Consider the following 26559-nt stretch of genomic DNA (forward strand, 5'->3'; position numbering starts at 1 on the left):
TGTTTATCAAAAGGTTCCAGTTCTGGCTGTTCATTTTGCTCCCGAGTTGCCCTGCCATTGCCATACGTCGATAGCAGCATGGTGACTCCCCACCCCTACACAAGTATCAAGGCCATGCCACCTCCAGTGGTTTCGACATGCTGTGTATATCTGGACTTGGTGTGCTGATGGCGGTGTTCCATGTTCCACATTGTCAAAACTCGCAACTGCTGACCTGCACGTTCTTCCAACATAAAGACCTCGATCCTGAGTGATATAAAGACTTAGACAAATTTAGGACAATTTAGTATAGCTTTAGATAGTGTAGGGCAGTTTAGGGCAGTTTAGGGCAGTTTAGGATAGCTTAGGATAATCTGTATTTAAACTTAGTAAACTCTCTAAGTGCTGGCTCTATCATATAATAAGAATCACCATTTTTCCGCCCCAAATGTAGAACACGATTTGATCATATCTGATCGAATGATAGATGAGTTGAGACAAGGAGTTGCAGCTGGTTCTGATTTAACCTGTGGGCGAAAAGCGGCAGGTGGTTGAAGTTTAGCCGACGAACGTAGAGTGACCGTTCGAATGGGACTGATTGATGAACTCGAAGTGATAGATGAGCTGGGATATGATGACTGGGTTTCTCGGGGGGGAGACTCGCCGTCCTTGGAGCTATCCGCGATTTTACAAACCGGCAGCGCGGAGATCTTGTCTTTAATCTCTTCATCACTGACTTCTCGGTGACGTCTTCTGATATGTTGCTTGAGCGATGTAGAATCACAAGATTGAGAGACGTCTGTGCTGACCCAGCAGTGATCTACAGTTGTTTGATGCTTGACTCGATGAGACTTGTATGAAGATTCATTTCAAAAATTGTCCGGTCCTCGCAATCTGACCAGTCACAAACATTGGGGATCCAGCTATGCTGTCTCTTGTTGTGGTCGTCCAACTTCTTTGCTTCGTTGAACAACTTATTGCACTCAACGCAAAAATGTTCAATAGGGGTGTCCTCCGACGAACACTCTTCAGTTTCGTCAATATGAGAAACGAGGTCATCTCGTGAATGGAACTCTTCTTTGCAAGTGCCACAAACAAATTGAGCCTTGAACAAGGTGTCTCTCGATCCATTTGAGGTTTTTGTATTCCTTATGGCAGCCCTTGGTCTGGCAATTGTACAGGAAGCGAGTTGGTTCGTCCTTGCTGCCGTCTGGTTTTGCACAACGTGGTGAAGTCTTTCGGGTGTGTTCGTAACGGCAGACGTTGATCTTGTAGGATGAGTCGACAAAGGCGTCGGTCGGAGCATGTATAATGTCCTCGGAGTCCGCCAGTGGCATCGTATCGCTGATAAAATGATCACCAAGTTTCGCCTTTTCTTCCGGTATTCATTGCTTCCAGTCTTCAATTTTGGCCTTTGAGCAGCAAACACACGATCACCACTCAGTTCGGATCAAGGCCATGGTCGATGCACTCTTGCGTGATTGCCTGTCTTTTGAGACTGGTAAATGTTCGCAGTGATGTGAAGTATGTCCATAGTAGGGAGCTGGATTGGATTGTAGACCCTCTTCTTCCACATGTCGTCCATCACGACACAGACGTATTTTTGCCGTGGATCTGTCAAGTAGGGACTGGTATGAGTGGCCCAGGAATTCGCGAGCTCGCTCCAATGCAACTTTTGAATCGCAGCCTGGTTGGTTGCTAGCCTCAAAGGCGCACCTCGACGAATATCATGAGATGTAAGCGGTTCAACTATACCCAATAGGTTTTGAGCTTCTGTCAACCAATCACCAACAGCTTGGCTGATAGAAGGCTTATCGAGATCATGTACCTCCGAATTGCCGTTGATGTGATAGATGACGGGTCTCTTGGGATGTGTCCAAACACTCGTTTGGTCGTCCCCTTACTTGAGGATTGTCTCGACCCTGTCCATGATTCTTCCAAAACGGCCTCAGTTCGTAGAGCATGACAGGAAAGGAGTTTGATGGGGCAAGGATATTTCACAGCTGGATCGACGTGGTTGCCCCTCCGAGTACCTGGGTTGCAGCTATACTAATCATCCGTTAACCCAAGTCGTGGACGCCAAAAAGTTGTCGAAAATGTTACTTACTAGTTGGCCTTTGTGTTGACTAGCAGCATGCTACGTCAAAAGATCGGATACTGTCCAGTGCCGCCAAGGCCAATCGTGATATGTTCTTAAAGAAGAAATTCTAGTTCTTGGTACCATCGAAGATATCAAACATCATCTTTTCTGGCCCCAGTCATTGAGTTCCGTAGAAGTGGCAATGCTTTCACGTTGAGGGCTTCATTTGATGTTGTAAAAACGGAAGCTGGAAGCTTTGTTGAAGCTCTGGGTTAGTTGCTACCTAAAGTACCTTACCTACCTTATGTAGATCAGTCTCCACTCTTCTGCTCCCCTGGCTACCTGGGTAGGTAGGAGAGATCAAAGAACTCTCAGGTTAAGGCAAGCTCTATCCTAAGGGGTGGAAGCACTTAGACAATTTCAGCATAACTTGGGCTTTTTGTGATGAACTTAGGTTGCCTTTTGAGTAAGTTATTTGAACACCATAATTAAATTAACGTCTCCCTGGCCTGCCTGGATGGGATGTCAGTGAGATCACCAGGAATAACGAGCATGGTACGAGCAAGAGTACAGTGGGGACGCTAAAGGACAGTGCCGGTTCCTGAAAACGCAGGGACATAGGCCTGCTAAGGTACCTAGTAGTCCCCCACTCGAAATTGACGCGCCGCTTGTTACCTTATCGTTCAGCTGGAAGCCCAAGCTCGACACATAAAAATGCGCGGACCTACACAAACGTCATAGTTCGGCAGTTGTCGCTTTTACTTCCAGCAATTTCCTTCGAGATTCTCAACTTAATTTCCCTCAGAAGAGATGTCAGGTTGGTCTTGGTCGCCTAGACAGGCCATGCTACAAATGAGCCAGCCGCGTCCTAATATCCCATCTAAGAGCCTACCAAGCGTGCCAGCTCTCAACCTACCTCATCCATCCGCTCCAAACCCAGCCCTGCCTGTGTATAACCATCAGCCTGTCTATAACAAGGCTGGTCCTCTGCCTGTTTCCAACAACCCTGCGCCCCCTCTTGTTCCTGTTCCTGGTCCCATCCCCAACAACTCAACTTCTCCCGCCTACTACAACCCACCACCACCATTTGTTCCACACACATCCGGGGCTCAAGCACCAGGCGGTCCACCTTCGCTTATGAATACCTCACCTACGGCAAGAGGAATGCCTTCTGGAGCACCGCCAATCCCGGCTCCAGCTCCAGTTCCAGCTAGGACAACCACCAGCTCTAGGAAGCGCAAGTCTGATATTGGTCCTGACAATACCCAAGAGGATCGTTTCCCAGACAATGTGCCGGATATAGACAGCGAAGATGAACGCCTAGCTCCTCATGACTCAGACACTTGCAATGCTATTCGTCGTAAGATTCGTAACTGGATCGACTCAGGCGCTCAAAAAGTTGGCGAGTTTCAGAAAACCATTGGAGTCAGTGGCAAATCCTACAATAGCTTTATGAACCGAACTGGCACATGGGACGGCGAGAACACCGATACGTACACCAAAGCCCATATCTTCTTCAAAAAGCGTGAGCTTCAGGGGCTCCCCCTCAAGGCCAACAAACCTAAGAAAGCAAAGACAGCTGCTTCCGCCAAGGCCCTTGAAGAAGTTCATGATGTGAGCAACGTTGACCCCCTTCCTGGTGAGGCAGACGGAACAGTTCCCATTTACGACACCTGCGACGAGATCCGCAAGAAGATTCGGCCTATGTTAGCCAAGGAGGGAATGACACAAGCAGCTTTCATCCGCGCTCTCAATAAGAACCTCCCCGAAGGAAAAAGCGTATCCCCGGCCAATATGCGGTACTTCATGGGCCGAAAGGGGGTCCGCGATGGCAACACCAACATCGCCTTCTATGCGGCTTATGTTTTCTTCGAAAAGAAGCGTATTCAGGCTGGCAAGCCCAAGACGCAATTCCGCCAGAAGATGGAGAAGGCATGGGGCAACAAAGGTTTTGATATTGAGCATGGGGCCAACCAACAGTACACTTGTTCTGCTGGGGAAGAGCCGGTAGTGGATGAGTTTGGCAAAATTGACTTTGTTGTGACAGGACGACGTAGGTGAGAAAGACGCATGTGCTTGTGGAAAGAAGAGGGAACATAAAAGGGGGGATAAATTCAAACCTGTTGATGTTGTCTGATACCATAGCATTTGAACTGATTTGGGTGTGTTATCTACATAAACAGATGTCTGGATAGGAAAGAGAATAGCAAAAGGGCGTGTCTGACGGGTTTGGTTCTAATCGACATCTAGCAAAGGAAAAGTATTGTCACCCATGGCCTCCTCGATTCTCTTCATGATTGCCAGTACCTTCTCCTCTTCTAGCCGGCGGCCAATTACTTGAACACCTACGGGTAATCCATGCATGGCGTTCGCATTATACAGTTTATATGCGCCCTGCGCAATGCCGTTGAGACTATTGAGGCTAAAGTCTCCTGGCAATTGATCCCGTGTCTGGTCGACATGTGTCACGGGCAAGACGCCAGCGGTATAGTCGAGCTATCCCAGGTCAGCTTTGTTATGTTAGTTTCCGCTATGGATAAACGTACCAAGTTGAACATGAAGGTGTAGCCACAGCTGCTACATGCATCATGCATGCCCCTATGAGGAACAGCTGGAGTAGCATTGGGAGGGGCGATCAAGCAGTCAACACCAGAGTTATCCCACCACTCAAACCATTTCCTCTTATAAAGCTCGCGCTTGGCATTGAGCTGCCAGATCTCGTATCCGGATTGAGGATGCCAGTTCCGCAAGAGTCCAGCCCATATAGCGTCTCCTCGAACATACTTGACCCAAAGGTAATGCAAGTACTTCACAGGTCGAGGAAGGCTGAAATAGAGGCTCATTTGGGCAGCACCTCGGTCGTTCCACTCTCCCCAACGAAAGAAGGATTTGACAGTCTTGAGGCCGTCGCTGCAGAGAAGGATTGAGGCTAGACATAGAGCTTCATAAGGAGAAGGAGGATCAATCTCCACGATCTCATGGCCTGCGTTTCGTAGAGCAGATTCGGTCATCTCCAATGCTCTTCGGCAAGCGGGACTGGGATCCACGACGCCGTCTGTTCGAAGAATTCCGACTCGTAAGTTCCTCTTCTCAGAGAACTCTTTCTCAATATCGGATCTCCAAGGTAACGGGTGACAAGAATAGTCATAAGTCCAAGGTTTCATCTGGATGATCGATCGAGTGAAATAGGTCAGGTCGTTGAGTGTACGCGCCATGGGACTGTACACTGCAGGAACACCATCTTGCCCTGGCATACTTGTGACCACCCCTGTCTTAAGCCATCTCCCTGTTGAACATTTAAGTGCGTAGCAGCCAGAGAAGTGAGCCGGGCAGCGAACACTTCCAGCAACATCACTTCCAATTCCAACTCGGCCTCCCAATGCCAGCAAGGCACCTTCGCCTCCCGTTGAACCACCGGCAGTGTATCTTTTGTTGTATGGATTCGTTGTCTCGCCCCATATGTCATTAGATGACTCAAAACTGAGGAGTGTGATGGGGACGTTGGTCTTGACATATGGAACAGCCCCAGCGTCTTTGAGTATTCTGACAGTATTTCCATCATGTGCAAGGGGCTTCCCAGCACGTGTGCTCATACCTACAGTGCTGTCGTATCCTTCCACTTCAACCGTGTCTTTCAGGCTGACAGGTATACCAGCTAGAGGTCCTTTGAGGTTAAGGGACCCATCTGTGAGCCATTGCTCAGCCGAAGAAAGCAGGACTTCTGTTACACAGTTCGTTCTTTCGTGTGCCCTGAGGGCAACCTTGCCATATGTATGAAGAATATCTGAAGCCTTACTTGGGTCTTTTTGGACAGCTTGGACTAGTTCTTCAATTGACTTGTTCACAATCTCTCGATCCAGGACAGTGAAAGGAGCATGGTATGATGCCAGTCTCTTGATGCGAGATATTCGTTCTTCTTGCTTGAACTGGCTTCAATAGTATTAGTAAGACATGTTATTCGAGTAAGCACTCTTGAGTTATATGGAGAGATTGGCAATCTTGAAGGGGCCCTACCAAGCTCGACGATGTTGCAGGTAGTCTAAGAGCACCATGATTGTCACAGTCCGTTCAGGAATATCAATCAATCAGTTGCGGTCAAGTTTTCAACCAAACTAAATACAAAATACCAGGAGAGTTTCCATGTCAATAGAGACGAGTTCAGTGGTATAGTAGTGTTACAAGCACGAAATATGGTCACGAGAGAGAACAATTAGACATGTACTCTGTGGTGAGCTCCCTGATAGAAGGACCCGCTGATAACCGGTCAAAATCCCCGCATCAACTCCGCTTCTATTATCTTCAGTCTGGGGAATTAGCACCAATAAGTGGAACTCTGTTGGAATACAGAGGAAAGACGGTCGATGAAAAGGACGTTTTTTCGAGCATTGATGCATCCTTGAGGACGAAATATCGTCTCTGAGTCTGAGCTGAAGAACAAATCTTGTGTTTATTGTTTTGGCTCTTCTGTTGTTTCGAAGTTCGTGCGGTTACACTGCATAACTACAAGCGGTTGATGGGAGTTGCACCTCCGAAGCCTGTGGAGCCTATCACTTAGTTAGTAACTTGCAGTACTCTCATTTGATACTGGAAATGCACCACCACTAGGCATAAGACAGGGAGAGGTAACTATGCTTTGTTGATGTAAGAAGTAATTGGAATGTACTGTGATGTTAGTCTTATCCCGGTTGTGTAAGTTCAGACAGGCATTGACACACAACCTTGGTACTTGCGTGGATAAACGCTCACCAGAGAGTCTTTCTTAACGAAATTATGGCAAGATCAACTCACTCATGACACCTGTATTCACTGTCGACATTCAGCGAGGCCAACTGGGCATGCAGATCGACGAGATACTTGGACTTGTAAGACCAAGTTGTTGAGCCGGTCTGAGAGTTCACAATCCGAAATGTGGAACAGGATCATTACTTGACCCTGTTCAATAACACTGAGGAGCAAATTTTCATAAGTCAAAATAATGTTATCATTCCTGAAGAGCCAGAGCTCTCTCGTAAAGTCTTCTGGGGAGAGTAGACTAGCCTAGCAATATAACCTTCATATGTATTTATGATACACCTTTTCTGTCGTCTCACAATGAGTCTTGGGATAATTTTTCGCAGATATCATGTAAACCTAGGGTGATATTGAAAAGGGAATGGTGACATGGCAAACATCCATACTGTTGCATTCTGCATTCTAACATTAGACATATGAATACGAACCTTGATAAGGACGTTTCTTGGCTACATGACTAACAAAATAGTAAGAAAAAAACTCCATAGTCAACAAGAATACAGTGTTTGTTCCATGTAAAGTAGGCCATGGTTCACCAAATTCACTCACGAGAACCTTCAATCCTAGTATGATCTACCTTCGTCTAGATACCCGACCTCGGGTAGGTTACGATCGGAGGACTAAGCCCCGTGCTCCGGCGCGGAGATCGGATGGCCCGTGCGCGGAAAAGAGGTTGGGTATCAGAAGCTTTTGTACCTTGTTCTCCACTAGCATGAAGGTCACCGTCATATGAGAAGAGCCTGTAACAATCTTTTCTCTTTCACCAACCACCACCATGTCGGTCGATCCGCAGCAGCTGTTGGACACGGTAAGACATGCGGCTCTTTCCCCCCAAGACATTTTACTTATTGTACTGTAGCTCTCGAGCCAAGTTCGCCAATACGCCGACGTTGCTTCCGAGTTCATTGATAAGAATGTCGACCGCGCCGCTGTAGTTGTCAGAGAGACTCTGTCCACCTCGGAATGGGTGCCAGAGTCTGTCAGGCCTAAGCCTGCGGTGAAAGAAGTGGTGGCAGTCGTTTCTTTGGGGCGCTTCGAAAGGCTCCAAAACTGGATTGCCGAGCACAAAATTTTGACTGGAATGATAGTCTTGACCTGCGGAACCGTTGTTTATAAAGGATACTATGAAAGTCGCTCCATGAGAAAGACAAGACGAGCGAGAAGGGCACGAAATGGCGGGCGTACTGATGTCGTCGTTATCGCCGGATCTCCATCTCTTCCTTTGACAAGGTCTTTGTCTTTGGACATGGAGAGACGGGGTTTCATCGTCTTCATCGTTTGCAACGCCGCTGAGGACGAGTCCATGGTTCAGGCTATGAAGCGACCCGATGTTCGACCTCTGAGCATTGATACCACTGACGTGAGTTTGCCATATGGGCTGTCCTGTGATTATACTGACATTTCCCTAGCCTCCCAATGCCGGCTCTGCCATCGAACATTTTGCCCACTTCCTCCAGTCACCTCAAGCTCCTGGCCCTGGAATGAAGCCCAACCAGCTCACTCTGAAATCCGTTATCCTGATCCCGAGCCTCCACTACCAGACGTCTCCTATCGCAACAATCCCACCATCCAGCTTTGCCGACCTTTTCAATACCCACCTCCTCCAGCCCATCCTTACAATCCAGGCTTTCCTACCACTACTCACATCCCGCTTGAACCCCATCGGAGAAAAATGGATTCCTCCCAAGGTTCTTGTCTTTACTCCCTCCATCATTTCCTCAATCAACCCACCATTTCATGCGCCTGAGGCTACCGTTTGCTCGGCCCTGTCCGCTTTCACGGAAGTCCTCACCGCCGAACTTAGACCCCTCGATATTCCGGTGACCCACATGCAGCTCGGCACGTTCGACTTCTCCAGTTTCGTCCCGACTCGTGGCGGTCCCAACCAAGGCCTCGTCACCGCAGGAAACCCCGAGTCTCCTCTCGTCTGGCCTGAGGGCGCTCGACACGTGTATGCTCGAAACTTTGTCGCACAAACTAGCTCTGCTATCTCCGGAGGTCGTATCCGTGGACTGAAGGGAAGCTCGCTTCGACGCCTCCACAACTCTGTTTTCGATGTGATTGATGGTTCCATCACTGCTGATACCGTACGAGTTGGCCTCGGCGCCAGCGTGTACGGCTTCGTCGGACGATGGGCCCCCCGAGGCCTCGTCTCTTGGATGATGGGCATCCGCCGAGTTGACGAGCTCTCCACATGGAAGACAAGCTCCTATGAAGGTTCAGAGAGCAGTGACGAGGATGATGAGAGCGAGAAGGGCGAAGGAGAATCAAGCGAATTTGTCGCCGTCCCAACAGAGGCTAACGTCTGGCATGCTGACAATGAGGGAGCTATGTGGACTCCCCAGGCATCTGAGACCGCTTGAGCGATAAAGATTGAAATTTATGCTGGATATCCGATGTAAATTGGATCTGCATGACACGCATTATGATGGGACATGTAAAACGTTCGATTTTGTTACATATAGACGCCGTCACGACTCCAACTCTTGAATGATTTTCACACTACGGTTGTTGGAAAAATACAAATCCAATTGCCTTACTTTCGACCAGTACTTTGAGGTTCACAGTTACATGAAATTTTGACATGGGAATCATGTGGGTATCATCAACTGAGTAAAAGTACAACAAGTAAATATGTGGCTTAGTGACCTCTCCCGCGGTAACGGCCTCTTCCTCGCCATTTTCCTCGACCACCATGACCGCCATGGCCTCCTCTATGTCTGCCCCCATCATCCCGATCCCTATCTCTCTGTTGATCGCGTGACCTGTCCACATCATCCTGCGCAGAATCTATTCGAATGTCTTCATCTTTCTTCTCCTCTGATTTGAGGGTTGGCTTCTCCAGATCCTTTGACCACTTGGGGTGGGCGCCTTCTTTGCATTCAGGTCCATCGGGGCAGAAACCTGCCAGGTAAAACACACAGAGCTTCCTACGCACGTGCTTCTTTGAACAGTTGGGCCCGAGGGGACAGAACCCCATATCGTAGTGAGGGCAGGGTGGCAGCCGACTTTGGGGGTCGATGTGAAGGTATAGGCATTCATCTCCATTCGAGCAATACCCGTTTCGCATGAAGAAATTACACTCGGGCATCTTTCTAAGGTTGTACTCGTGAAGGAACTCGCAATGCTCGCCCTTCTTGCACAGGCCGCGCAGCCAATGTTTACACACGAGCGAGTTAAGACCACCGCTCGGCTGCGACGTCTTGGAATCAGAGACGTGACGTTCAGGACATCGTGTGCCGTTTGGACAGTGGCCCGACTGGAAGGCTTTGCATATTGGCCGGTCGGGAGACAGGCCGACCTGGTACGTTTGTCGAAGGAATGGCGAGAATCGGAAGTTGTAGGGCGTGGCAGAGTGGTTGAGGATGGCGGAGGCAGGAGATTCGACGGCGCCGGGCATGATGTGTGAGAATGGCGCAGGCTGATCGCCTACAGAGGATGGAGCAGTCAATTTATTTCTAGTAATATTCTTTCAATATTCCGAGTCAGGTCGTTGTGGATGCTGCTTAGTTCGCGCTGCAATAGATGCTCTGTTGATGTCAAGGTCAAGATTTAGGCCAAAGCTTTGGTCGCTAACATTTTCCAGAGCTGCAGGTACAGTGCGGCGACCGAGGTTTGTCAGCGGCCAGGATCGCCGCTAACCCAACGTCACTCCACACAAGCTTGCTTGAACTTCAGCTTCGCTGTCCTCACACGCCCATTTTAAAATATTGTTTGTTCAATAAGACAGCCTTGTATTATTGCAACTGTGTAAGATCCCTTCAAATAGGGAAATCAAGGAAGGGAAGCGTTGACTTTCACGGTAAATTGTTGTCATCGCTATTGCAAGTGTTTTAGCAAGACATGGTGGGAACCAAGTGCCTCCTGCACCTCCATCTTGTCTTCCATCCTTACCTATATGCTGAACATGAAAGTCATTCCGCCTCAGCAACCACAAGCGTCGAGAGAAATCACGGATCAAAACCAAGACTAGCCACGGAGCCTTGGTCCCCATTCTTCTGGCCATAAATGATACGACAGTTCATGTATCGATGAGCTTTATCATTCCTGAGGCTCTTATAAGCCTGAGACACCATCTCTTTTCGCTTCTCTTCTGGTATTCCTAAGGCATTCAACGGCTTGACAGACATCGAACCAATCAGATCCATGATGTTGGCTTCCATCAACTTCCCCAAGTCCTTCGTTCCTTCATCCTGTGGCCAGCATGAGATAGGCACTTTCTCACTCACGGCCTGAACTCGAGTGAAGCCAGCGGCTATGAGACTTTTCCGAACGTCTTTCTTGCCAAAGTTGGTACAGCCGTATTTTCGTATCCCCTGAGCGCAGGTATCGAAGAAAACTCGCAGTGGATCGTCTTTCTGCATGGTGCCATCATCGCAGCGAACTGTGTAGTCAAAATCTTGAAACTCGATCCATCCACCCTCCTTCAGGTGTCTTCCCTTTATTAGCTGGGCATCACATATCAGGCATTCAACTCACTCGTGGACATTAACAACCATTGTGTCCAAGTCAAGAAGAAATCCGACCATTCCCCTGAGATGAACCATATCAAAGTCCTTACCATTGGCCCAGTAGGGGTCCTCACAGTCTTCAACAAACATGGATGCATTCGAAGGCATTGATTTAGGTTGAATGGGGGATAGATCGGTTCCTATCACGCTGGTCTTGTCATACTCATCGGCCACTAGGTCTTGTTAGAAAGGCAGCTGGAATATTTTCATATTAGCTCACCGTCTATCACCCATGCCCCTACAAATTATAAGTACAAAACAGTCAAAAGTGCACTTGGCACTCACCGTTTCCTGTCCCGAGATCGATTATCTTCTTCGCGTCTTTGTCAACTTCGGACAGAAAGAGTTTACCATCCTGCATCAACCAGATGGTTAGCTGTTGCTTTGACTCTAATTGCTGTTGCCCAATAATCTTGACATACCAGAAGTTGCTGCATCAGGAAATGCTCAGCTAGCTCGCGACACTGCTCGCCTTCGTCATTGGGTAGCGGATATCTGCCCGCCAAATAGGCGTGATAACGTCGGCCATGAGAGTGCTCATAGTCGAATATGCTGGCTGCTAATGACGTGCAACAGCTTGAATCATCGTCTTGTTGCAAGCATTCAGAACGAGCATCGTCAAACACGAGCTCATATTCATCCGTGTCTTGTTCTGTTGGGGTGTATATTGTTTCAATACCCGGCTCGGAAATGATCGAGAAAGAGTGACTATCAGTCTCTGGCATCTTGGCTGTGAACTTGTGGAAAGAAGTTGGAAGGAAGACAACACAACTATACAGAATAGGGACTCGGCACTGTTTATCATCTGTTGGGATGCTCTACTACGGTTGCGCCACATTAATCATCTCTGTGAAACCAGCCAAGTACACAAGGGATGAACATTTCTGGCTTCGGTATTATCAATATATGCGGGAGGTCATCTGCACGTTTGCTACCGTGATGGTGACCCCTCCTTCTGGCAGGACTTCACCTCCTAACATTGGTGAAATGGACCTCATGTGGTATGTTTCGTTACAACCTACATGCTTGTGCGAGTTGTTGGTGATAAGCTATGCGGATGGCGCATAACGACAATATGCGATTCGACTGTTGGTCCAGGAAGAAGGGGGGGGCCACTATGTTTGTTTGCTTCCTATGGGGGCGCAGTGCCGAAGAAAGGCCAAGAGACCCCTCAATGAACTTAAAACTGAAACAAAATTCAAGTCAGTTGGTCATATTACATTCCATCAATGGTTATTTGAAAAAGGAAGTTGATTGTGGTCATGATATCTAGGCTTCATTGAAGATGCAAACAATGGTCAACACTATCGTTTGACAGATCTTAGACCTAACATTGGTTGATCAAGTAGGATTCGACATGGGTGTACAGACTGTGTCTACTGTCGCTTACTGCTGGGCAAGGTTGCCTTACACATGTACGAAGGAGCCTTGTCCGCGCCCAGCTCTCCACCGTGTTGCTGATCACTTGGTCTCACATGTTGAACCAACACTTTGCTTTTTCGCTCTTCACTAACAAGTATCTACGTCAGCCATTGATGTTTCCACACTAACCACCAGGTATTACCTTTCGGGTATCGTACAATACTAGTCAGAAGGCACAACAGATACGCCAATGCATTTCAACGAGGATACGTCCATACATAAGCGTTTCTTGGCTCTATTTCAAGTGCCAAGCAGTCAGGCTTGCATAACCCGATACTATATTGGGACAGAGTTCATATGCCACTCAACACCGTGTCTAGCATCAGCAATTGATACCATGGCTTATTGGTAGGTCAACCTAACAGCTCTCATGACATATTGTTGAAGCGGAAGCTGATCCATTTAGTTAATACAGATATGCCCCAAGCAAGTCTAGTCAAAAAACATTCAGACAACCAGCCATGTCGACGGGATGCCTTCTGGTACTTTTCTCAGGTCGATAGAATTCAGCAGCCTATGGGCACCTGAAGTTCCAGGGTCTATGCCATTATGACTCTACAAGTCGTTAAATTCGACCATCGTTGAATTTTAGAGCACGGCTTCTGGAAACGGCGCTAACATTCATCCCCATCCCAGAAGGACTCTAGTAGGCTATCAACTCCAAATCCCCAGACTGTCACTGTGCTTGCTAGCCCGTAGGTACCTTAGTCAATGGCTGGTCTCAATTTGACTTGCAACGGTACCTATTCATACACATCCATGTGATGGCAGATTCAGGCTGTTGCGCTTGCCTCAGCCTCGAAGCTGGGGATTGATGCATTGGCAAGACTAAAACCATTCGGAATTGTCACTCGGAATGATTAATTGTTAGAGATGGTAAGCACCCGGCCCTGGCTCAACTGTATCAGACAAGGACAAGCTAACAGTGGAAGTCAAAGTGTTTGGCCCACTGAATATTGCGCCCAAATCTCACGGTCGTCCCCTGATGGTTTTTATTATGGAACCAATCTCACCATCCGTGGTAGCGCGTTCCAAACGTCCGTCGACCTTCCAGAAGTTTGATGGCAGGGCGAATCCATGGAGCCGCACGGTTGTTGAACACGCTTATCGGGAAGTTGTGTTATGACTCGGCGCTTCTTGTACAACCCTCGTCCAAAGATGCTGTACCTGGGTTGTCCCGGTCGCCAAAATGGGCGCTGCGACATCAAGAACAATGCTGCGTGCGTGCTTTCTGGCTGAGACTGTTTCATCCCTTGGGCAATGCTGCTTTTCAAGTAGAGCGACGAGCTCGCCTTGATCCTGCAACGAGTGATTGGAAGCCAAGCCCTGCTCAGCATTGCCTTTTGTTTGCCCGAGGCATATGACACCTCGGAACACATCGCGGCTCATCTTGAGAACATGATAACGCCTCGCTATGCTGTTTTTAGGTATTGGAGACGTGTCTCATTTGCGGGCCTGTATGCCAACGTGTTTCACCTTCGCAAATCATGGCAGGGCCATTTAATGGTTCGGAGAGGCCGCAACGTCAATGCTTCATTATCGCCAATTCCCTAGCAAAGATGGAAGCTCATCTCGTGGTTGGAAACATCTACTGGATGGCCCCAACAACTCAGGGTCTTGTACGGACTGCGCTCGAAGAGGAAAAGAGTATTCTCGCCCCGGATCTCCGACTCCATTCGAAGCTGGGTTGCCAAGCCAAGCATCAATCACTGGGCGTCATTTCATGAGGCACAGATTACACCTTCTTAACAAGGCCCGAATTGGCGTGGTCAAAGCATCGAAAAGTCGGGCTAACAACAAACGAGAGCAATTTCACGGTCTCCCAAGAAGTCACAGCTTTCTCAGCTCTGACAACCAGCAACGCTCTTATGTTTCTTCCAATGCCTCCCCGCAATTATGTCATGTATCATGGTCCTACCGAATCCAGGACCCTCCGTAATTTGGATGCTAGTCCCTGCTCTCCGGGCATCACCTAGATGGCCGACCCTCTATTAGCTGGCTGCGACTGGTGTTGAGTATTATATAGCCTTGATCCTTCTCTGTCACAGTCAGTCATGACTCTCATCGGCAGTCTCTGGTGCCTAACGTTGTTGGCCGACACATCAGCTCTTATTTCCTTCAAGATTTTGACACCAGTTAGTTCATCTAGGCTCTTGCAGGTCGGGTTATTAAACAACACTCACGGTCATATTTATTTTTCTCTCATTTTTGGCACTTGCCTTGTCCCTTTTCTTTCGAATTCGCCTGATCTCTCAAATCACTCATCATGAGCTCGTCGCGCAAGTCGCGGATTGCTTCGAGCATGTCCAATGTCATGTTCACAAATGCGGTATACTTTCCCAACTACCGGATATACCAGGGAGATACACCAGGAATGCTCAACTACAGTTGTATCAACCACGTTTACTATGCATACGCCAGTGTTTCAGTCGACGGCGGTGTTTTCGTAAGTTATATTCACGACTTATTTCAAACGTCTCGGCAATCGGGGGTACTGACTCGGAATTTGAATCTAGCTCAGTGATGAGTGGGCGGATGCTGGTGCACCTGTTGACGGTGTACAAGGAGGGTTAGGGTCTCTCATGCACCTCAAGCAGAAGCATCCCCATCTTCGAGTTGTTCTGTCAATCGGGGGCGGCAACTCCTCGGAGATTTTCCCCCTGGTGGCATCTAGCACTCTATTGCGCGACAATTTTGCTAGATCAGCTAAGGGCCTTGTTGAAGCATCGGGTCTGGATGGAATCGACAGTAGGTAGCGCTTGAAACAGATCTCCAGCTCTGATGACGAAGCTAACAAAATGATTCAAAGTTGCATGGGAATACCCTTGCGATGTCCAACAAGGCTACGACTTTCTTGCACTTCTAGCAGCTGTCCGCATTCATCTACCAGAGGAGCATTATGTACTCACCGCTGCACTTCCTGCAGCCAAGTCTATTTTGCAGTTCCTTGATTTAATGGAGATCGCCGAATACTTGGACTTTATCAACTTGATGGCCTACGATTTCTTTGGTTCGTGGACTCCAAAGGCTGGGCATCACGCTCAACTCTATGCCATGGACAAAGAAGAAACATCAGCTTCCTCAGGGGTTTCTTATCTCATGTCCAAGGGATTCCCCCCTAAGAAGATTCTGCTTGGTATTCCAACTTTTGGACGAAGCTTCCTTCACTGCACAGGAGCAGGACACAAATACAAGGGCGTTGGTGGTGCGGAAGATGGCACGTTTGAGTACAATCAACTCCCACGCAAGGGGTGCAAAGAGGTTGTCGACAAACGCCATGTTGCAGCACACTGCACGGGGGCAGATGGCGGATTTGTGACGTACGACAACCCGGATACTGTTAAGATCAAGGCTGGTTTCTGCAAGCAAAAGGGACTAGGGGTGAGTAGCCTAACTATGGGTGCGAGGGCCACGGTGTCGTGCATTCGTGTCTTGAACACAGAAACACCGTGTCTCCATCACTTGCTGCCGAATATCGTCACTGGATCGCTAACAATGTCTTTGCAGGGCCTCTTTTACTGGAACGGTCCTGCTGATTCCAAGGACAAGTCTAGGAGCTTGGTTGCGGCTGGCTTCCGCGCTCTTCATTCGTCCTGACAAATCTTTACCGCTCCTTTGACCATATCCTGCATTTTGCATAGATGGGAGTGATACGGCGTTTTTTTTTTCAGTAGATGGGCATATATCGGTGTTATCTGATCATATTCGATTCAATTTTCTCTATTGGGTTCATGGAAAAGCGTTTACATTACGAAGGAATGCTAGGAAAACGGGGATTCTTCTGGAAAGAGTCAAAAATAGAGGCAAGGATATGCCATCAGGAGAATATATAGACAATAGACGGGACCGGCGTTTTTTTTGGGGCAGGGAACAAAGGCACTGGATGCCTGACTCCCCTCAAACATGAGCTAATGACTCACTGCCTAGTTCATTTGACCTCTTATCACCTTACACAGTGATATAAGATGCACGGCGGCCCTCTTTTTCTATCCATAGTCGCCCCAGGGTCGAGCTGATTCAAGGAAGCAATGGATAAAAGGCGGTAGGGCATGTGCGTATCACATCAACGGTGAAGTCAGGCTCCAAAGAGGCCGTTTTGGGCGACAAGAACGAGGCACCATGAGGCTAACAATGTACGTCAGAGTGCATTGGCATGCATCCATACAATGTAACTCTTCAGTGATCTGCAGGAAAGTCTTGAGTCAGAGGTCGTACATTCGGTGACACTTCAAACTGAGGTGGTGTTTTGAGGTTGGATTTGTCTCTTTGAAGTCAGTCACATGCCAAGTCACGATGGGCTACCCCTGCAGGGAAACCGTTGGAGCCACAACAAGTACATCACAACAATAACCAAACTTGATCTACTGGCATGATATCACTAGCTACGCGATCCATGATTATATATATATAGATGGCTCTATATCAAATCACGGTCCGGTTAAGGTCGGTAAGAAAGTTGCTAGTTTGCTTGTGCTTGGGTTAGACGTGCATTAGACAGTATCCACGTGGCGATAAGATAAAGAGCTCCTTCCGTCATCCCACGACTCTGCAGCCTACAGAGCTCGGCAGCTTAACACGAACAAATAACAGTGTCGAAGGACAAATCATCGCCGATTAAAGATGCCCCGGGACTGGACATCGTCTTCTCATCACTACAGAAGCTCAACAATACATACATTCTACCAAGATGTCTGGAACCGATAGGGTTCCGTCTCCCCCGGAGGCTGCGACGGCGTCTTCTGTACAAGGCCTGGATCTGGAGTTTTCTCATAATCAAACTCCAGACGAAGAGAACGAAGCTATCGAGAACCCGATGCCTCCTTTCGAACCATTATTCACTCTCCTGACCAACTCAACTACAAATACTACTGTGCACCCTCGCGTCTACTACGTCTTCTCCGATGATGACCCTTCGATCCTCGCAGCCGGTGCTCAAGACCCGTCGCACCGACCCCTTGTCGTAGATCTCGCGCCAGCTCCCGAAAGCGAGTCGAACCGATGGGCTGTATCCTGGGCCGCCAGTCTAACGCCCGATTTCGCCGTGACAAACTCTAGCGTAGCTGTCCAACAGAGCGAGGGTGAAGAGAACGGAGGTGCTGGCGCTTTAATGCTCCGTGTTGAAGGCGTCGAGCGTGAGCCTGTTGAAATGCGACCCGAGTCCCTACCTAGCTCTGGCAGTGGTGCCATAGGAGGGGAGGATGTCGATGTCTTGGCCGAAGAGTTCCGCAGACGGATGGGAGTGCTAAAGAAGGTGGTTGATGAGGCTGAAAAGAGGCGTGCGGTAATAGGACAGGATGAAGATATTCACGATGCAGAAGAAGACGACGGTGCACCTGATGAAGCGGTGGTAGACTACAATGAGGACGAGGGGAAGGGGAAGGCAAAAGCAGGGAACGATTGATAGGAACTCACTCGAGAAGTTCCGTTTGCTTTAATGAGTTTGAGATTCTGTATCGGCAAAGATGGAAATGTGCCATCAACAGTGGTGAGTTGCATACTGTTATCGTTTGCACCATGCTAACGCACCTACAGATTGTGATTCTCCAAGACTAAAACTTTTGAAACTTCGGCACCGACAATATACTTAGATGCCCTGGTAAGAATATGGGTCATCACAGTTTCAGGTGGACCAGACACCTTTGAATATGAATGAATACAGCTTGGCGTATAGGTTTTGTCTGATACGTATGGGTGTCGAGCTTGTCAGATTGTTAACTAGCGATTTGAATATTTGATCTGAGTCAAAATATCACGATGTATCGACACAAGTGAGGAAGCGAAATGTAATTAAAAGTTCATACTATAAACGCCTCGAACTAATGCAAAGAGAAAAGGAAATCAAACGCCAGAAGAGTGGCAGAGTCAAACCCGGTTGTATCAACAAAGAGAAAAGAAAGACGGGCTATCGGGCTATAGCAACAGTTATGATCCAAATCCAATGGGAATACGCAAAACACAAATACAGCTCTAACACTGCTTTTACCTCCACATGATCCCGGCCCACTTCTCTGGAGCGCGTATATATTCCTCAATGAGTACAAGTATCGCCTTGTCGTCATTCGAAGACAATCGCCTCCGAGCCATTCTCTCATCGTTCGACTCCTACCTAGTTCCGCAGTAGCTGAGGTAGATGGAACCGCCCTCCGCCAACGCTGTTGAGCAGAGAGGATGCTGTGTTGTCGGCAGCAACACGACGGGCTAAGCGAGCAGGTAGGACAGCTGTGTGCATAACGGGCAAGCTGCCAATGGCTGCCTCGATACTTCGCTTCTTGTTATTGTTGTTCTGTCCCTTGATGACGAAGATGTAGATGAGAACAATAATGACAATAACAACAATGATAGCAACTGGACAAGTTAGTGAGATGCCTCACATCAAGTTGGGGTCGCAAATACATACCACAGATACCCAAGCAGATCCACTTCTTCTTGCGTGTCTTGCGGGCAGTGTTGACGGCCACACCAATCTCCTCGTTACCCTTGTCGAGATTCTCAACGACTTCCTCGCCCTTCTGTTCAATTTGGGTGACGGCAGCTTCTTGCTGAACGACGAGGGTGTCCATATCCTGGAACAATTGAGCCAGCTCAACCATTTGCTGCTCGATCTTGATGAGAGCCTGGTGACGGTCCTGAACAGCGCTCAGAGCAGCACGGGCACGACCCTGGCGATCGCTCTGCATCATGGCCTGGCTAAAGACCTGACCTCCAGTAGTGTCCTCGACAGCAGCCTGAATCTCTTGCTCCGAGGCATCTGGGCGCACAATGCGGTACTGGCGGGCCATCTGATCCTGTGTGCGTTTTCGGAACTGCGACTCGACCTGCTGGTATTGGGTGATGGCAGCCTTGAGACGGCGGTCAATGCGGGTGACATGAGGGTTGTTCTTTGGCGATTTCGCCTCAGGGTTAGACTTGACGGTGCGGACTCGCTCGGTGAGCTCACGGTAGAGAGACATGGTATCAGCGGAAAGTGAGTCGAGCTGGCGGCTGGCGGCACTGGAACCTGAGCTATCGGCGTCGTCGAGAGTTCGCTGTTGGATCATACGGAGCTGTTCCAAGTTCTGTTCGACAGTGTCGATTCCACGGTCGATGTCGCGGCACTCATTGAGAATGGCGTTGGGGTCGCCTTGGCCAAAGCCGCCGGCGTTGTGGGCAAGGGGAGCCATCTCGACGCTACCTATCCCTCAAGCCATGTCAGCATGTGGTGGAAGAGGACAACCCTTTGAGTCCAAAATTCTCACCTCTATAACCCTGAGCGGGTGGGCTGTTGTAGCCACCGCCATTGCCGTAGCCATTGTTACCACCATAGCCCTGGTCAGGGGAGTCGTATGGATTTTGGCCACCGTATCTGTTGTCAGAGTCAGTAAGCAAACCGAGTAAGATACATGCAATAACTCAGGCAAAACATACCCGTACTATAACAAAAGTCAGCAGATTATTCATGAAAAAGGTTAGGGCAATTGGAACAGAAAACAACAGGTCGCGATAGGCTACAAGCTCAATTGGCATAGCATGGGAAACACTTAAAATTGAAGCGGGATCGACAGGAGAGGGTTGGATAGGAGGCGCAAACTAACACTCATTGTTGTGACTGAGCTGGAGCTCTGCTGTATTGTCTATTTAGTTTTCGACAGATTTTACCTCCTTTCACCGGAGGTTAGTCGTTCTTCGAGGATTGTCTTTGATTAATTGTTTTTTTCTCGTCGCTTTTCGTATCGAGTCGAGTTGCCAAGGAAGAGGTTTAGAGTGAGTGTTTCTCGTCGCGCAGCAAAGAGAAAGGAGTAAGACTCGTGTATATATACGATCAAAGAGAAGAATGATCGGGACTTGCGTAAACTACTGACGAGATAGAAAAAGGTAAAAAAGGAAAAGACGGCAAGTAAAAAGAGAGTTGAGTAAGACGAGGGAGGGTGTAGAGTTAAAGTCAGAAAAATAGGATCAAGGCCAGGTGCAAATGAGACGTGACGGGAGATGGCAAGGAAGGCCCCGGCCAGGAATGGGAGTGCGAGCCCAGCCCAAGTGCGAGACGAGATTAGTGGAGGTGTTGAGTAGCAGCGGCAGTGGCAGTGGCAGAGTAGCACTTAGCCACTGAAATGTTAGCGGGCCTGGGGTGAGAGTGGAGGCTAAGGCACTGGCGCTTGGACGCCGCTCACTGCCTTTAGTGGGCTAGAGATTACCTTAGCTTAGCCCTGTTCCGTACAAGCACCTTGCTTACTCCGTATGTGCAAGCCCCTTTGCTCTCTTGGACGGCGATGCAGGGTCCAATAGTCGGGATAAGAGATGCAAATCTGATTCCAGTTGCGACCTCTAGTGTCGACGGCTACGTAAGAGACTCTGTTTCTCTGGTTGTTTTGGCCGAGTTCCAAGGTTCGCATCGTCATGATCAGCTTCAAAACAGCCCCTTTGATCGTACGCGATGCGATGATAAAGGTGCTCAAAACCAGAGCTGCAACAGCCAGAAACACTTTGAGAGTCTGGTCAATCATGCGACACTTATTCAATTGGATTATCATAGAATGGCACCAGATACCTGCAGCAACCTAGCTATAAATGAGCTTAACATGATTTTGGCTTAGAGGGAGAACAGAAGACAGATTCAAGCCTACACGCTACCACCAAATAAAACCATCGATCTCGCTATCTTATTTTGTCCAACACCCCTGAACAAGGGGCAATCCCGAAATAACCACTGTCCCTCGATAGCATCGTTCATTGGTGACGCATTCTCCACTGTTTCACCCTTGGGCGCCTGCTTTCCATTAATCCTGGTTTCTTCAGAGTCTGACTGAGAATTCTGTAACAAGTCTGGTGTTTTATGTCCAATCTCTCTTTGCCTCCGACTATCATCGCAATCACCGGCACTATCCGACATCATCGCCAAAAGCTTCAAACTCTGATCCATAAACAAAGTCTCTGGTGTCATCCGCTAATTGAAGCAATTGAATCCGTTCATCTGCAGGCTGACAGCCTCCGCCTGAGTGAGCCCTGCGATCCTGCGCTAGTCCTTCAGCTCTGCAAAATGGCGCCCACCATTTCGAGATTGACCTTGACCAGGGGGTCTCGAACAATGAACTTAAGCTTCGCCGCGTGGGTCTGGAGCGGCATTGCCAAGGAGGCTATTCGTTATTCGTGGTATTTTCGGATCGAGAAACTATCGCTCATCTTGTCCTATGTCTGGTATAGAGTCGAGCACGGAAACGTTTATATCAGCCTTACAGTGAGAGGCAACCCTTTTGTCAGAGAAGCCAGGATATTTATATGCACCTCGTAATTTCCCGTAGCTTATGCCCTTGGCCAGTTCCACCAACAAATGGATGCTTCGTCTTACTCTGCCGTTCAAAAGACGGGACACTTGACACCCTTCCAGCCGCAGAAACTTGTTGCGCAGCACAACCCAACAGACTTCCCAATTCCGTTTCCGACGGACCCTAGGTTTATTCCGAGAACTCTGATTTGACAAACCGTGATTTGTATTTCTCGTAATAGATGCGGAATTGACTGTCACTAACAGCTTGGTATGGTGCTATTGAGATACCTGAAGGGATTGACTCTCTTTCTTACTTCTATCATCGTCCCATACCAAACCAATACAACTCCATCATCGTTCAAGAAGTCCACGAACACTACGACTCTGACTCAATCGAATACTGTATTCCCACTATAACAGAACGCCCACATATTTGATGCCCATGCTCAGAGAATAGCATACCCAGACACGTAACTGACACTCATGTCATTCGGGTATTCGACCAAGTTACTGCGATCATATTTAATAATACTAAATCGCCCCTTATCTTGAAACGCATCCTCTTGTCGGATGAACTCCAGAGCTGCCATCACGACGCCAATGGGATGGCGTCCACAGACAGTATTTCGTGTTTGCTTAAGACTGTCAAGGAATGCATCATGGCTGCCACTCTTGACGGCGTCCATGGCCGCTTCGTCGATGACTCTAATCGTCTCATGGATAGGTGGACCGTTGGGTTTGGGGCTTTCTTTTTGTAACTGTGTCAGATCAGAAGGGCTCTTCGTAGATGAGTAAGGTAGGTAGCTGAAATTATCGCCCCAGTGACAGAAATCGGAGCTGATGATGAAGGCGTTCTCAGGATCTCTGAGGTAGGGCAATAGGGCTCGCCCTATGACCTTCTCCTCTTGCCTGTTATTGCTTCCCACGAGCACGGGCACAATCTTGGGGAACTTATCAGGCGAGTCAAATGTTTCCTGGCAGCGGAGGTAAAGGTACGGCATATGCATCTCAAGAGAGTGTTCGTTAACCTCCCCCCTTCTGGACATAGGCTCCATTGCTACTGCATCCTCGAGCTCTGTGGCCAGTTCTGTGTCTATCTCCAGATCACCAAAGGGTGTCGCATATTTCTCAAAAGTGGTTGCTGCACATCCCTCGAGGTAGTAAGTGTGAGATGGGCCAAGGACAATGACACGTTTGGCACGGCTCAAGTCGAGAGTCTTATAAGCCCAAGCTGCACATGGCCCAGAGAATTTATATCCCGCATGGCTGCAGCACATTGTCGTCAGCTCAAGATTATACCGATGTACTTTCCAGGTAAACTCACGGGGCGACGATAACACGGGCTCCGGGAATGGGCAGTGCAACTCCATCAAAGCTCTCCGGAACTGCCGCTAGATAGTTCTGAAGCTCACGACGCAACAGCTTTTGATCCCCCTCGTACCATGAGCCGGCCTTTGATGCTGGCCGAGTGGTCGTCATGGTGGTTTCAAACGGATTCATACCGAAAATTAAATGTCACAGGGACGATCTGCTAAAGGTTTATGTAGAGTAAGATTGAGATGGATGGGATCAAGGTTGGGTAGGAACGGATGTATGTCATGACCTCTCGTCTTACTTGCCCCGCCTTACACGGCGGGGTACAGCACATGTGTGTGTACCAAAGGTTAACAGGTAAGGTTAGTATGATGTAGATAGGCTGAGTTTGATGTGACATGATAACCAGATACACTTAAAATGTCACAAATGGTTGGATGGCAAGATGCGGAATTGTCAGTGGACTGTTTATTAGCGGCACGGGCCACGGCTTGCTGCCGATGAAGATACCGTTACCGGATCTACTCCGTATTATCTGTTTAACAAATATAACGTTAGATACTTGTCCTTGAACCAGACTATGGATAACAACTATTCAAATAGCAATAGCAATTCTCGATGGAGGTGAGAGATATGTCACACAAATGATGCTGTTTGCTTTCGCTGCTAATCATGGCCTGCCAACTGCATTTGTTATCCATCAACCCATGACCCAGGCATTGTGGTTTCGCCCTTGTCTACCATCTGCCAAAACTCATTTGCCATGCATTCAAATTCCGGCGCCCAACTTATTTGCCATTCCCCAGGCGTTTGGCCAAACTTGAGTTTCAAAAGTCGAATAGGTACCCAGTGGTTTTTATTCCACCTCTCTCGATCAGCACGCTCTGCTCGTCGAAATGTCATTCTGGCACTCCCTCGGGGCATAACATTTCGAATCTCGTTTCTCGACGCCTCTATTGCACTCATATCGAAAGATGAGCGGAAATATTTGTTGAGGTTTGCAGCTTCTTGTTCTCCATAGAGCATCAGGTCAACTCCGCTTAGTTGTAAGAGTGAAGCCCACTTCTGGATGCATTCCTGGAAGACATTGTCCCAGTGAACGAAACTGATATCCGGTGACAAATAGCAAAGGGCTCCGCCGATCACTGAAATCAAGGGTGTACCTCTCCAACATGGAACTTGATATACGTCCCAAGGTTGGATTTTCTCAACTGTGTGCAAATCTTTCGCGGTAGCAACTGAGGCTACCCCTTGTACCATGTGACTCCAATGATCTCCGAAGGGCGATAGATACCACATAATCCAGTCTCTCTTAAACGGAAGGACTTCATCCGCGAACCGAATGCCGAATGCCACAGCTATGGAGTGCACGAGTGAAAAGCCAGTGCGGCTTGACTCACTAACGTCGAAGCTGGTAAACTTCCGGTCTTCGGCCAGAAGCACTTTGAGTGTTGTAAAATCTTGGCAATGAAAAGAACCGAGCCGAAAGGCTTCCAAGCGATGGATTAGTGGGCCATGGTAGTAGTTAGGCAAGAATCTTTGTCGAAAGATTCTAACGTACTCGTCACCATAATCGCAAGTTTTGTGATACTCGAACATACGCAGAACCATACTGGTCTCTGGCTCATCCATGTATGACTGGAATAATCCTGCAATCTTAAGCCATGTTTTCTCCGGGTGGCTTCGACTGGGAACGAGCACTGGCGGTGCCAATGGACTCCTGAGGGCTTGTCAGGACTCATCTTTCGACTATTACGTTGAGACTCACTCTCCATATGGGCCAGGTTTCTCAACCAAAGCTTCTCGAAGTCCCAAGCTAAGCAGCAACTGACAAATGTCTAGGTTTTTGCTTTTCGCAGCGTGCTATGAGCCAAATGAGTAATCAATCCCAGCGCTGTCAAAGGTTGGTGTCATACATAGAGAAGAGATTGTCCATATTCATCTTTGTCGAATGGAGATGCTTTCCGGGTTCCGAATAATTCAAGAATGCCATCCCTATCTCCTTGTTTTATCTTCTGGATAATATCAGATTTGGATGAAACGAGGTTGTACACCCGATAGTTGTATGTCCAGCCGTAGCCAGTTGGAGTCGATTGTAGTTCATATACGGACGATGAAAGCCAACTTGGCAGTTGAAGGTACGCCTGCCACGCACCAGTGGTCGTGGCATATGCCATGACGAAACGGCCAAATCTCGAAGCGGTATATTTCTTGTTGAGCTTTGCATCGTCTTTCGGCTTACGTGGTAGTTGACCTTCGTCAATCGCTGTGACATCGTAAAGAGATTTACTTTCCGTTTGGGCTTCGATTAGGGGTTTCTTTTCAGATTGAGAACTCTCACAATGGTTCTTGAGAGCTTTAGTGAGTTGATTCGCAATTAGATCGGGCGTCATTATCGTGATGGTCCTTAGCGAATATACATTAGTTCCTACTGAGCAAGTGGAAATGTGACCCAGGCCCGTCATGTCAATACTTACATACTCCAAGCCTGTAGCGCCAAGCTCAGTAATGTTACTGACTCGTTCAGTCTGGTGATGAGTCGATCTGAGCTTTCCTTTCCAATGGCTATCTTCACAGCGGCAAGCTTCCGCTTCAGCCCAGTCTTGACTTCGAGTTTCGAGGATACATAATCTGCGTTTTGTCTAAGCAACTCTAACGCCTCCATTGAAGCTCGCAAGTTATCTTGCACCAGCGAAAATGTAGGCAGCATGTTGAAAGATTGCTGGTTCGGATATTGCTGATCTAGGGCTTCAAATATAGATTTATAGCCTTGTAGACGCGTTAAAAGAAGCTGCGTTTCCTGAGGTAGATCTTGGGCTTGGTCCCACAACTTCTTCGTCTTGATGATACATTTTCCAATTTCTGTCGAGATTTGGACAAATGCAATAATGCTTGCGGCGGCCTCCATCTCCGTTGTGAATCAGAAGATGAATGCTTATGGCAGAAGCCTACAACCAAAATAAAGGATAAATAGTAATATACAGTTATATTGAGAATATGGAAGAACAACCAGCTTCTAAGGTGGGGATGAGTTGTTAAGAACCCAACAGACAAGAGCACTGCCTCTATCACGAATCGCAACCAACAAGATTGTTGGCTCTGTGGGACATGGGTGACCAACCAGTCTATCTGCTTGGGTCTATCCATGTCGCTATCCGGGGTTGAAAGGCGCGTATAGCAGTGACCATAGAAAGATGGGCGGCAAACCGCAGCACTTGTTG

At 48.2% G+C, this 26559-nt stretch overlaps 11 protein-coding genes across 11 annotated transcripts; 4 read left to right on the forward strand and 7 right to left on the reverse strand.

Annotated features, from left to right (window-relative positions):
• Nucleotides 1-342: 342 nt before the first annotated feature.
• FOBCDRAFT_210674 (uncharacterized protein) lies at nt 343-2309 on the reverse strand. The gene is made up of 2 exons (XM_059609312.1): nt 2087-2309; nt 343-2028 (listed from the first exon to the last, which is right to left on the reverse strand). Exon 2 carries the CDS (start codon nt 1283-1285, stop codon nt 800-802), a length of 486 nt encoding a protein of 161 aa, XP_059466564.1. The 5' UTR covers nt 1286-2028; nt 2087-2309; the 3' UTR covers nt 343-799.
• A 560-nt stretch (nt 2310-2869) lies between these two features.
• Nucleotides 2870-4138, forward strand: FOBCDRAFT_283309 (uncharacterized protein; the record flags this gene model as incomplete). The annotated part of the gene is made up of 1 exon (XM_031181144.3): nt 2870-4138. The coding sequence occupies one exon, from the start codon at nt 2870-2872 to the stop codon at nt 4118-4120; it is 1251 nt and encodes a 416-aa protein (XP_031041912.2). The 3' UTR covers nt 4121-4138.
• A 156-nt stretch (nt 4139-4294) lies between these two features.
• Nucleotides 4295-6111, reverse strand: FOBCDRAFT_283311 (amidase signature domain-containing protein; the record flags this gene model as incomplete). Its single annotated transcript, XM_031181145.2, has 3 exons — nt 4295-4555; nt 4606-5989; nt 6074-6111. The coding sequence occupies 3 exons, from the start codon at nt 6109-6111 to the stop codon at nt 4295-4297; spliced, it is 1683 nt and encodes a 560-aa protein (XP_031041913.2).
• A 1486-nt stretch (nt 6112-7597) lies between these two features.
• FOBCDRAFT_1922 (uncharacterized protein) lies at nt 7598-9415 on the forward strand. Its single transcript, XM_031181147.3, has 3 exons — nt 7598-7658; nt 7710-8210; nt 8260-9415. The coding sequence occupies exons 1-3, from the start codon at nt 7626-7628 to the stop codon at nt 9211-9213; spliced, it is 1488 nt and encodes a 495-aa protein (XP_031041915.1). The 5' UTR covers nt 7598-7625; the 3' UTR covers nt 9214-9415.
• A 19-nt stretch (nt 9416-9434) lies between these two features.
• FOBCDRAFT_1924 (uncharacterized protein) lies at nt 9435-10389 on the reverse strand. Its single transcript, XM_031181149.3, has one exon. It carries the CDS (start codon nt 10248-10250, stop codon nt 9492-9494), a length of 759 nt encoding a protein of 252 aa, XP_031041917.2. The 5' UTR covers nt 10251-10389; the 3' UTR covers nt 9435-9491.
• Nucleotides 10390-10537: 148 nt separating this feature from the next.
• On the reverse strand, nt 10538-12086 carry FOBCDRAFT_246622 (S-adenosyl-L-methionine-dependent methyltransferase; the record flags this gene model as incomplete). Its single annotated transcript, XM_059610787.1, has 4 exons — nt 10538-11284; nt 11330-11534; nt 11647-11716; nt 11751-12086. The coding sequence occupies 4 exons, from the start codon at nt 12084-12086 to the stop codon at nt 10801-10803; spliced, it is 1095 nt and encodes a 364-aa protein (XP_059463795.1). The 3' UTR covers nt 10538-10800.
• Nucleotides 12087-15049: 2963 nt separating this feature from the next.
• On the forward strand, nt 15050-16380 carry FOBCDRAFT_266906 (glycoside hydrolase superfamily; the record flags this gene model as incomplete). The annotated part of the gene is made up of 4 exons (XM_031181152.2): nt 15050-15229; nt 15300-15531; nt 15593-16164; nt 16291-16380. 4 exons carry the CDS (start codon nt 15050-15052, stop codon nt 16378-16380), a joined length of 1074 nt encoding a protein of 357 aa, XP_031041920.2.
• An 885-nt stretch (nt 16381-17265) lies between these two features.
• FOBCDRAFT_210684 (uncharacterized protein) lies at nt 17266-18600 on the forward strand. The gene is made up of 2 exons (XM_054702715.2): nt 17266-18268; nt 18316-18600. Exon 1 carries the CDS (start codon nt 17471-17473, stop codon nt 18182-18184), a length of 714 nt encoding a protein of 237 aa, XP_054558690.1. The 5' UTR covers nt 17266-17470; the 3' UTR covers nt 18185-18268; nt 18316-18600.
• Nucleotides 18601-18832: 232 nt separating this feature from the next.
• Nucleotides 18833-20149, reverse strand: FOBCDRAFT_1937 (t-SNARE). The gene is made up of 2 exons (XM_059608754.1): nt 19181-20149; nt 18833-19128 (listed from the first exon to the last, which is right to left on the reverse strand). Exons 1-2 carry the CDS (start codon nt 19941-19943, stop codon nt 18890-18892), a joined length of 1002 nt encoding a protein of 333 aa, XP_059463796.1. The 5' UTR covers nt 19944-20149; the 3' UTR covers nt 18833-18889.
• Nucleotides 20150-22470: 2321 nt separating this feature from the next.
• FOBCDRAFT_123859 (MEMO1 family) lies at nt 22471-23503 on the reverse strand (the record flags this gene model as incomplete). Its single annotated transcript, XM_031181164.2, has 2 exons — nt 22471-23290; nt 23349-23503. The coding sequence occupies 2 exons, from the start codon at nt 23501-23503 to the stop codon at nt 22471-22473; spliced, it is 975 nt and encodes a 324-aa protein (XP_031041932.2).
• A 259-nt stretch (nt 23504-23762) lies between these two features.
• FOBCDRAFT_210689 (uncharacterized protein) lies at nt 23763-26321 on the reverse strand. Its single transcript, XM_059609313.1, has 4 exons — nt 25816-26321; nt 25255-25744; nt 25107-25201; nt 23763-25058 (listed from the first exon to the last, which is right to left on the reverse strand). The coding sequence occupies exons 1-4, from the start codon at nt 26244-26246 to the stop codon at nt 24032-24034; spliced, it is 2043 nt and encodes a 680-aa protein (XP_059463797.1). The 5' UTR covers nt 26247-26321; the 3' UTR covers nt 23763-24031.
• Nucleotides 26322-26559: the final 238 nt, after the last annotated feature.

The sequence above is a fragment of the Fusarium oxysporum genome, chromosome I (genome assembly GCF_013085055.1).
Source record: "Fusarium oxysporum Fo47 chromosome I, complete sequence".
Taxonomy (NCBI): Eukaryota; Fungi; Ascomycota; class Sordariomycetes; order Hypocreales; family Nectriaceae; genus Fusarium; species Fusarium oxysporum.